Raw genomic sequence first — 11,653 nt, 5'->3', positions numbered from 1 at the left:
TCAGCAATCAGCAAACCATGGGACAGAGTTTCTTTTTATTGGAGTTGCCTTCCCCAGAACCCCAGAGATTGACCAGTTTGGTAGCACTGGTACACCCAGAAAGCTAGATCTATTCCTCCTGTTTAGGTGTCCAACACCAACACGAAGAATATCTTTATCCAGCAAGTCCATGGCCCTACCTTTGGGGGAAAGAGCATCCAAGATTCCCCGGCCAAAAAATAATCTTGGAGAATGGAGAACATTGCCTAAGCATCTGTAGGAAATAGGTTTAGGGTGGAGGAGTCAGGCTGGAAGATGGTTCCTGTGACAATCATCCTCAAAGCCTTGCGAAACCAGGGATAAAACATACCGTATATAATAGGATTGAAAGTGGAATTGAAATAACCCAGCCAGAGGAAGACATTGTATAAATCTTCAGGAGTTGTAAAATTAATGAAAGGGTCTGTGATCGTCAAGACAAAAAAGGGCAGCCAGCACAGCACAAACACTCCCATGACTATACTTAAAGTCTTGGTGGCCTTGCTTTCTTTTTTGGATGATACTTTCATTTTGCTTTCTGACCCTCCCTGTTTCCTGGTAGGACCCATGCCAATTTGCCTAGCATGCTTCCTAGCTACTGTGAAAATGTGTATGTAAATCCCCACCATTACAGTCCCAGGCAGAAAAAAGGCTATAAAGGAGGCCAGCACCCCCCAGAGCTTGTTAAATATCAATACACACAAACCTGTACAGTCAATGGCTGCAACAAAGTCTTCTGCACCAATTATGTTGAACTCTGAGAATACCAGGCCAAAGGCAAAAAAGATGGGAATGGACCAACTGATGAACAGAAAGACCTCTATTACAGGGATGGTAATTTTGGTGACATAATGCAAAGGGTCACAGACAGCATAGTAGCGGTCCACAGAGATGAAGCAGAGGTGAAAAATAGACGTGGTACAGAGCATAATGTCACAGCAGCTGTGGACTTTGCAAAAAAGATCTCCAAAATACCAGCAGGACTCGATGGACCTGACCATACTGAAAGGCATGACCACACAGCTCAACAAAAAGTCCGTGGTGGCCATGGAGAGGATCAAGAAGTTGGTTGGGGACTGGAGCTGCTTGAAGTGGGCGATGGAAATGATCACAACCAGGTTGCCCAACATGGTCATCACTATAGCACCAATCATGACCATGTACATGGCACACCCACTCAGCACAGACCTCACATTTCTAGGGCATGAGTTGTTGACCAAAGCAAAGCAAAATTGTACTTCTGGAGGGTTCCAAAGATCAGGTGAATTCATCGTCTTTGTCCTGTGGATACTATCAGTCTTTTCCAAAAATACTATGTTTCTCTCCTTTCTATAAAAGAAAGAGGAAAAATAATGAAAATTGTTGGTGGACAAATTTTCTGAAAGGCCCAGCTAGCTGCAATTCTAATCCCCAATTGAATTCCCTATCTACCAGGAACATTGCTTCCTAAATTTTAATGTACATAGGAATCACCTAGGGATCGTTTTAAAACATAGATTCTGATTCTGGGATGGAGGTTGAGAGTCTGCATTTCTCACTGGCTCTCTGGAGATGTCCCTACTATTAGTCTAAAGACTGTCCCTTAACTAGGAAGGAACTAAAGACGACTAAATTAATATTGTCACCCAATGTCTAAGTAACCCAATTATAACCACCTAAGCAACCTAGGTAAATGCCCATGTTCTGGTTGCACTAATATGCAGCCCTTACTCAGGATTCTAATTCTAGAGACAGATCAAGAATCCCCTCAAGAATAACCAGGACCTGTGGAACTATTATTCAGTGTTTAGCTCAAACAATAAGTACAATCTAAAGATTGTGCTTTTTTTCATTCCTTCATTTCTCTTGTGGGTATTTGCATATGCTTTGGATCCTGCTGCTTGTTATGTACTATTCAATTTAAGAAACATTTCTCTTTCCAATGTGAACAATATGGTTTTTAGCATTTAGAGCAATTTATGGTAAACTGAAAATGTGCTAAAGCCTACAAAATTATATACATGAGTAATCTCAGAAAAAAAAGGAGGAAATACTGAAATGAAAGATTCTGTAAATCTCATGGGTTATCTCCTTTCATACAGCAACTGCATCCATGAATTCAAATTTAAGTTGAGGTCTCCCGTCCACAGATTGCAAGGCTTCTATTGGTAACAAATTTGACACAGAGGCGTGCTCATTGTTTAAACATCTACTTTACATAATTTATGCTGTTGCCCTGAAAATGGAGAATAATGAGACTGACTTACTCAGAGTATGACTGAGGTTTGATTTGTTTTTCCAGTGACAAGACTGGATGTATGACTCTGCTGACCAAGGCCAAGCATTACTGAGATCTAAAGCCAGGTTGGAGAAATGGACTTTGGCCTGAGAAGAATACATTAAATGAGAATATAAGTATTTGAAAATAATTTACCGTATTTGCTACTATAGCTCAGCAATTTTTTCTATTGTGTATTATTTGACATTTTAACATTATGGCACATTTTATTTGGATATAATAATTTAATTTCTCAGATTAGTATTTTTCTTCACATGTGTTTTAATTGTGCCAATCAAATATTATGCAATGGAGTTGAACTTGAGAAACCAAAACACATAGAAGTAAGAGGTAAAAAGGACAAAGACTTATTCCAGTCCTTTTTAAACTGGATTATCAACTTTGGAACAAACAGTACAAATTATTTGATCACTTATCACTTAAGCCATAAAATACTGAATATTTTGAAGTCTTTTTTTTTTAATGATGTCTTTTTTTTTTTTAAGATTTTATTTATTTATTTGACAGAGATCACAAGTAGGCAGAGAGGCAGGCTGGGCAGGGGGTGGGGGGGTGAAGTAGGCTCCCCGCTGAGCAGAGAGCCCCAGGCAGGGCTCAATCCCAGGACCCTGAGATCATGACCTGAGCCAAAGGCAGAGGCTTATTAGCCCACTGAGCCACCCAGGCATCCCTGAATATATTGAAGTCCTAAATACCAAATTAACTTTATTCTGGTTTTTATTTTCTTTGTTTTTGTGAATTTTAAATTTTGTTTTGTGAATTTAAAATTTTTTCTTTAATTCTTTTAAAAATTATCTTTAAAGGTAGCTAACAAGTACCACAAAATTCTTTTAAAAATTATCTTTAAAGGTAGCTAACAAGTACCACAAAATTAGTTAATCATTTGTCACTGTCTTTCCATAAACACAGCATTCCTTGTACAAAATGTATACTCTTCAATAGTTCACGGTATAATTTGGGGAGTTGAAGTTTTATTTTTGAAATCTTAATGCCTGAAAGAATTGCTATAACTTAAACTCTTGGGTTTGTAAAGTGAATATCATTTATTTCCTCTTACTTATTTTGTGTGGGAGGAAAGAAGGTATGAAACAGCTTCCTGAACTTAATCTCAAGTTTCTGACCCAAGGTTATATATATCAGGGAAGTCTTTAAACATTTAAGTGTTAGAGCAAGACAAAAAGAGTAAGACACACACATTTACTTAAAAAGTTATTACATGAATGAATTCTAAAGGTAATGTCAAAGGTAATAATACTTTAAGCCTCTACCTGTAAGTCCTTGGCCCCAAATTACAAACGCAAATGTGGCTGCTGGTCTCCTGCTTCCTTAAACAAGGAAAGTGTCATGAAATCAAGTGCAGTGAGGGTTTTGTTTTTTATTTAAGAACATAACAGAATAGATTCCTTTACTTTGAAGATTCACTTCCAAAACAGATACAATAATTTTAATAAAATAACTTTAAACAAAGTTAAACCCACTGTGACATCTCATTTTTATCAGAGAATATTATTGTGATACCTTTTATTTTATTATTATTATTTTTTAACCAATAACATTTCCAGGGTCCAAATGAATGACAACATTGTAAACAATCACAGGAGGCAAGCATAGGAAATTATTAGTCATTTTTGCTGGGAGGTAATAAGAAAGACTTGCAAACAACTCTGGAGAGGAGGAAGAATTGCATTGTCTTTAATTTCAAACTTAATTCTTTAAGGGGAAAGATAACATAATAAACAGACACAAGGACCCTAAAAGAATGATTTCCTCAGAATTGCAAAGAAAAAGTGAAAAAGGACTCACGTAATAATATCCGTTAAACATCAAAATACCTAAAATTCTACTAATATATGTATTTCCCCCAAATAAGAAGGACAATATCCATCAAGCTCAATAATGTATTATAAATAAAGTGGAAATTTTAGCAAAGGACATATCATACCTGCTTCATCAGGCATGATTTTTCTTCCCTTTCTTGGTGACATAGCTCAGCCGTTTTACCTCTGAGACTATTTCTGTGGGGGGAGAAAAATATTATCTTCCTTTGATGTATCTCACTCATAAAATGGTTTCTTAGGTAAGAGAACTTACTTGTGAAGTAGATTTAAGAAAGAACTGCTGTGGGTCCTCCTATCATTGCCTCTTTAGAATTTCCATGATTTAAAAAAAATGATCTAGATTTATTTTTTAGATCAGTATTTTAAGTTTGGTTCCTTTCAACATGCAAAAAAAAAAAAAAAGATAAATGCGTCTGATCTTTTTCTTCTTTTAATATATTCTTCTCTGGCTTACCAGAATTTGTCTAAAGAGGTAATTTGGAGCTGAAATCTTTGAGAGATGGATTGTCTGTTGTGCTAAGGTTTCTTACCACGCAACTGGACATTGCGCCTCACCAGCTCTTCTCTTTGCTGATATTCGACCAGAAAAGGTGCTAAGGCCCAAGTTCTTACAAAAAGACTCTTGGCAGATTAGCTGTCGTCAGTACATATACGCAGAATATGCCTCCTGAGGCTGCATTACCTACTCGGTCCTACTTTGGACAGGTGTGTCCTGTAACAACATTCAGTGTGCTGCCCGAGAAGTGATTACAGCAGGTCACTGGAGAATTGGCTCTGGGAGGGTGAATCCGTTTGTGTGACTATCCCTTTGACCTCACAGTAGGCCAAAGTGGAGAAAAAGGAAAAAATGAAAGGAAGGGAGGAAGGGGGGGGAGGAAGGATAAGGAAAGAAGGAAGAGTAAGGAAGGAGAAAACTTCGTTAAAAATCAAAAAGTGCTTACTCCACTTTTTACCAAATGATAGACATTTTTAAACACTTTAATCCCAGGGCACCTGGGTGGCAGTCCGTTAAGCCCCCGACTCTTGGTTTCAGCTAAGGTCATGATCTTAGGGTCCTGGGATTGAGTCCTGCATTGCACTCTGTGCTCAGCGGGGAGCCTGCTTGAGAGACTCTCTCTTTCTCTCTCTCTCTGCCCCTCCCACTCATGCTCTCTGCTCTCTCTCTAAAATAAATCAACAAAATCTTTAAAAAATTAAATAAATAAAATAAAATGCACAACGGACCACATCACTTAAAAAAAAAACAAAAAATAAATACTTGAATCCCCAGTGAAAATTTGATTTATTTATATCTTTTCCTTTTGCTGCCCTGCACAGTTCAGTGATATTTACACTACAGTAAAGTCCATCATTTTCCAAATGAAGATCTCAGCCACACAAAAAGCACTAAGAACCATGTTTCAAACCAACCAAACAGAAAGTGAAAGCTGCTGTCACCACGTGAGTGTTTTCATGAACCCTGAGGGAAAGTGTTTCTATTAGTGTACTACAGTTCTAAACAGCAAACTTCAAGTTGTTTACATTGATAACTTTGTCATCCATCAAGGACACAGACCTGTTATATCTCAATACTCAATGCTCTAGACAACATCAGAGATTCAGTATTTATTTTTAAAAAATAGAATCAAATTATTTGTATTTAAGCTAACTAGTAAGAACCAACTTTATTTTGTCCTCTGAGGATTTTTCTTTCTACAGTGAAAAGCCTCAGTGAATGGGGATGGTTAGAAGATGTTGGGTTTTCTTTTTATGCTCATCTGGGTTTACAAAACTTTTCCTTCCAAACTTCTTCCTAGACACAGCACTAAGAACATCATAGTATATTTTTATGAATTTTTGTTGCATCAGGCAGGGTCTAGTCAGAAAAGTAAAAAGGGAAATTATTATTTTAACTGAAAGAAATTCATTATGAAACTGTTTTAAGAGCTACTGGAGGACTTACGACCTGTTAATGGCTTTGTTTGTCCAGGCTCAAGCTGAGGCTCAAATGTATGAAAATAACTCCTCAGGGGGCTTCTGAGATGATAGCACAGAGACAGACTTGGCTGCTGCAGTCAGGTTCTGAGCTGTCTGACCCATCATCACAGCTCTCCGGGGGCTCCGCTGGGGCCAAGAAGACTACTGGAACACCAGGACTTGATTTTTCCTGAGAGAACTCAGTTTGCCAAAGGAGAAACAATGGTATCCTTTTGATCTTAGGAAGATCTTTTCTGTCCTCGGCATTAATTTACCAGTGAACCACTCTCAGCTGCTCACCCCCAAGATGAGTGAAGTAGTATAGGATAAAGTATAAATAAGAATAAAGTCAAAGAAATAAGAATAAAGTGATAGAGGGTAAAATAAAGATCAAACAATAAGTAAAAAAGAAAGGACGAGAGGAGAGAAGGAAGGAAGAAAGGAAAGAAGGAAGGAAGGAGAAACAAACCAGATTAATAGGTACTTCAAACTGCACATTTGAATTTTCGATAGGATTTTCTTCATTCACCAAAGAACTAATAGATCTAAATTAAACAAAAAATAGTTTCAGGTTAGGTATATTATACTTGAAAAGCTTTGCAAAATATCCGGTCATCTCTTCTTATGTTTCCTTTTCCTCACTAGGGTTCAAATTTCTAGAGGACAGGGTTTAATTCCAGTTTATCACTGTGTTCCGTTTTGTACCTCTCCGGGTAGGCAGGGGTCACTATGCTCCATATGCAATCACAGAAGGAGAAGTGAAGGGATACAACGTAATCACTGCAATGCAGTAAAATGAATATCAAAAAGCAAACAACTCAAGTATTTACTGATATATGGCAATGAATGTACATGTGCATGCATGGATATTTAAGTTAGGATATTTCCAAATAATGGATATTTTACAGACTTTTTGAAAAATTATGCAAAACTTTTTCCTGATACAGAATGAACCCCTAAGAGGTGTATTAAGTGAAATAACCAAGAGGCAGAACAACATTAATGGGTATTTTGCCATTTTTTTAAAAGTGTGAGAGAACAGAATGTGCATATATGATTGTTTGTGTATGTCTAGAAAGACGTGTAGGAAAGTGGTTGCCTCTAAAAAGGATGTTTATAAGACGAAAGAGCGAAGACTAGAGGGAAATTTATTTTATAGTGTATAGACCTTGATTCCTTTTGCTTTTTTCATATGCATGCACTCCTTTAAAAAAATTAAAAATATTCTTAAATAAGTTTTCTTTATCTTATTTTTCTTTATGCTATCTAAACATATTAATTAAAAATTTAGCTAGCTGTAGCAGAATTTAAAAACCCTTATAACTCAGGCTTATGAAGGCTCTGAATTAGAGAAATGCAGTTGTTCAAATCTATAGTATTAACATAGTTTATGTTCAGTTTAAACGGAATCTTTGTATATTTGTCATTTTCAGTATTTGTAGTATTTAAGTGGTTAGCAAATTAAGGCATTTATCACCATAGCTTTTTGATTCCCACTTAAAATATGTTATTAATTTTTTTTCTGTTTTACAATTTTTTTAAGATTTTTATTTATGTATTTATTTCACAGAGAGAGAGAGAGAGATCACAAGTAGGCAGGCAGAGAGAGAGGGGGAAGCTGGCTCCCCGCCAAGCAGAGAGCCCACCTCGGGGCTCGATCCCAGGACTCTGAGATCATGACCTGAGATGAAGGCGGAGGCTTAACCCACTGAGCCATCCAGGCGCCCTTGTTTTACAATTCTTAATAAATTTTTTATTGTGGTACAACACACACCCAGTAACTACACAAATATCAAGCATACAGCTTATGAGATTTTAAATACATATAGATCTGCACAGCCATAATCCAGAAGAGACATAGACTATTTCCAGCATGCAGATGATTCCTTCTTGCCACTTTCCAGTTATACCTCTCCCCAAAGGACAAACCAAGTGGAAGGGGAGGGTGAGTTGCCCCCAGGTAGGGCAAACAGAGGAATGAGTTACTGGGGGCCAGTGATGCCTTCAGAGAAGTGGGAACCCCAGGAGAATGACTAAATGTGAAAATACAAAGAAAGGCTAAGTTGGACGTGGACAGACTTGATGCCTTTGGTGAGAATTTCAAAACCTTATCTCAGAACGATGAAAAGCTACATTCACCACGTGTCTAGCAGGAAACAGATGGTATGGTCAGCCTGGGTGATTGAGGAGAGTTTAATAAAGGGCTTATATACAAAGACGTGGGCAGCATTAAGAAAACCAGCAAGAAACAGCCTAGCACCCAGGGACAGCAATAACACAGCATCACCACCCTGCAGGGCTCAAAGTGCCTGGGGAAGGGCACTGGTTATGGGAATTTCAAGGGGATGGCTGTATAGAGAGAGGGATTCCACCTGACCTTTCCTAAAGGAAGTTCGCCAACCCCAGGGCAATGTGGCAGAGAGGTTGTCTGGGTTAAATACCTTCCTTCATTTCAACTTCCTTACATCCTGCTAGTGCTTCTCATTGGTAAAATGCCCCTGGACACCCCAGGGCAAGGGGGAACCCTTAATTCTAATCCTAATCTGTGCTCCCTCTAGGGAAAACAGAGGGAATCTAGTATAGAAACCATGGGAGATATTTGAGAGAACAGTCATTAACTTCAGAGTAACTGCAGAGTGGATTGGAAAGCTGTGAAACCTCCAGCAAGAACACAAGTTAACATGGATGGGAGGGGAGGCTCATTTACAGAAGACCATGTATGTCCTTCATTGAGTAATTAATGTCTATATCAATAAATAGAGACAATTTGCCCATAGCCTAATCGCTGTATATTTCATGCAGCCAGCTAGCTAACTCTATCCAAATAGATGATTCCGTTTATATTCACATAGATTTATATCTACAGACAGTCCTAGTCTAACAACCACATTCCATTGTCCCACATACTAAAAAGCTGGCCATCCCTGTAGTGATCCCTACTTCCTTGGGAAACCCCTGATGCTGTTCATGATAAGCATACAGAGGTGGGGGAGGACACATGACCAAGGCTCTCTCCTTTGGCCAAATTTTAACCAGCCTCCTTTAATCCCTGTACTTAGCTAGACCAGATCCTGGGCTTCCCTCTCTGCCTTTGTAAAATCCAGATTGAGCAAGAATCCTGCTCAGTCAGTTCTGCAAAAATCTCCCACCCTTGGTATCTAACCAGATTCAACCTCTTATCATTCTGGCCTTTCTTCAGCAAAAATTCTGTTGAGTCAGTCTAGCAAGAATTCCCTTTAACCCTGGTGTTTCCTCTTAGTCATTTTCCACCCACTGTCCCACACCCTATTCTTTGGGTACAGATCCCCACTGGAGTTTGTTGGAGTCAGAGTTGAGTTCAATCTCCCCTACAATACAAACCACGCTGTAGTAGCCTCCCTTGAATAAAGTCTGTCTCGCTACCATTGATGAGGGGAAGAATAATTTATTCTTTAATACACACACATCGTGCAGTGATTTTTTAAAAAGATTTTATTTTATTTATTTGACACACAGAGATCACAAGTAGGCAGAGAGGCAGGCGGGAGGCGGGGCGGGGGGGGGGGAAGCAGGCTCCCTGCTGAGCAGAGAGCCCAATGCAGGGCTCGATCCCAGGACCCTGAGATCATGACCCAAGCCAAAGGCAGAGGCCCAACCCACTGAGCCACCCAGGCACCCCCGTGATGTTTTTAAAATAGAGAAATAGTTCAGAATTAGAGAAACAAATGAGACTTTTAAAAATGATTTTATGTATTTATTTGAGAGAGAGAGAGCAAGAAGATGGGTAGAGGGGGAGGGAGAGAAAAGGAGAGAATCCCAAGCAGACTCTTTGCTGAGCACGGAGCCCAGGATGGGGCCCAATCTCACAACCTTGAGTTCATGACCCGAGCTGAAACTAAGAGTCTGACACTTAATTTTCTGAGCTACCCAGGCACCCCCAAATGAGATTTTTAAAAGCAAGAACTGAGAGGAAGTCAAAAGTGGTACAAGTATCACTGAATAGGAATTATCTGTCACTACTGAAGTGGGGAAAGTCAGTTTTAAGGTCTTCATCTGTGGTAATCATTTTTTTTTAATAGTCTTTACACTCAATGTGGGCTCAAACTCAGGACCCCAAGATCAAGAGTCACATGCTCTATCAACCGAGTCAGCTGGGCACCTGGTCCTCAACTGTGGGTCCACATGGCAGTATCCATCATCTTTTAGGATTCTCAGGAAAAAGGACCTGGGCAGTTCTACTCACACTTAATATCTCTCCCTGGAGACAGCCTAAAATGTTCTTCTCAAGACCAGCAGTTATACTGTATTAGTAAATATCCTTTGGTAGACATGAAAGTACTTCAATTATGCATTTATTATGCGCCTTTGCTTTTCTACCAACAAGCACAGGGAATGAAAACCGTAATGATGGTGAAGAGGAGTCATCTTTATGGAATCATATTGTCCTTCAAGGCACATGTTGAGTCTGGCTAATTGTCCACAGTTGGATCTAGGGCATGGTGTTTCAGGGAATGTGGAGAGAAGAACTTAGAAGAAAGTCAGAAAAAGCCAAAATTAAATTTTCCTGTTCTAAGTTTGCATTCAAGCTGGACTTGGATTCAGGAACAGTCTGCCCTCCTTCTGCTCCTCTTCTTTTCCCTCCCACAACGTAATCCCATGTAGGAGAGGAAGAGGACATGGTTGTTACATATATTCATGTATTTTCCAATCTGTCAGGTAAAGCAAAGTTTCTGTTTGTTTCTTAATGTTTTACAGAAGAATCACTGGAAGGATATTCACCAAACATTAATGATCCAACTTAAATCATAGACATTATGGTGTGGATGAAATTTATTTGGCAGGACTCTAGGGAAACTTTTAGAAAAAGTGATTAAAACAAGTATGGGGAGAAGCCCTGTGATTGCTGGCTGTTAGTGTAGACACATCGTGCAGAGGAAGAAAGTAGAGACAAGGACACAGGAAATCATTTCAAATATAAACCACAAAGTGAAAAATCACAAGAATAAAAGCACAAATTGCATATGATGATTTGTAATCAATGGCTTCTCCTATGGTTAGCTCTTTATAATAAGCTTCAGGGTGTCAGGAAATGACTAAGTAATTTATATAATGATGGTTAATAATTCTCCCAAGCCAAATGATAAAGTGGACTTCTAGTTGATAGTAAAGTCCAACATTCTGTCCCACTTCTCCCATGGGTCCACAACCCACAACAATCTTCTCTTGTCTGAATTTTAGAGTGGAATCAACAGCCAAAACCATTAACACTTGATTTTTATTATTTCTTATATTGGTTTATAATTGTCTTGTGTGTGTAAATAGAGGCCAACCTATTCTGAAATGTTTTATATTTCTTTTGTATATTTCCCCCCAGTCAAATGGGAGTGTTGATTGACAGAGTTCACAAGTGATTGATTGATTGATTGATTGGTCAAAGATACTGAATGTAATTCTTGTGCAGATTACAAAACACTTATCTAGATCACTGAAATTTAATAGAATAATTAATGTGAGGTATGAGGCCAAAATAATAAGTCTCATTTTCAATACTCTCTTCACTTTTATAATAGTTTTTTTTTTTTAA

General features: G+C 38.5%; 1 protein-coding gene across 1 annotated transcript; it reads right to left on the bottom strand.

Annotated features, from left to right (window-relative positions):
* Positions 1-245: 245 nt before the first annotated feature.
* Positions 246-1,289, bottom strand: LOC308344697 (trace amine-associated receptor 4; the record flags this gene model as incomplete). Its single annotated transcript, XM_080806441.1, has 1 exon — positions 246-1,289. One exon carries the CDS (start codon positions 1,287-1,289, stop codon positions 246-248), a length of 1,044 nt encoding a protein of 347 aa, XP_080662567.1.
* Between the last annotated feature and the right edge of the window lie 10,364 nt (positions 1,290-11,653).

This window comes from Martes martes, assembly GCF_963455335.1.
Source record: "Martes martes genome assembly, chromosome: 6".
In the NCBI taxonomy this organism is placed as follows: domain Eukaryota; kingdom Metazoa; phylum Chordata; class Mammalia; order Carnivora; family Mustelidae; genus Martes; species Martes martes.
Note: the sequence above shows the minus strand (reverse complement) of the source record. Positions and strands in the feature narration are given on the sequence as shown.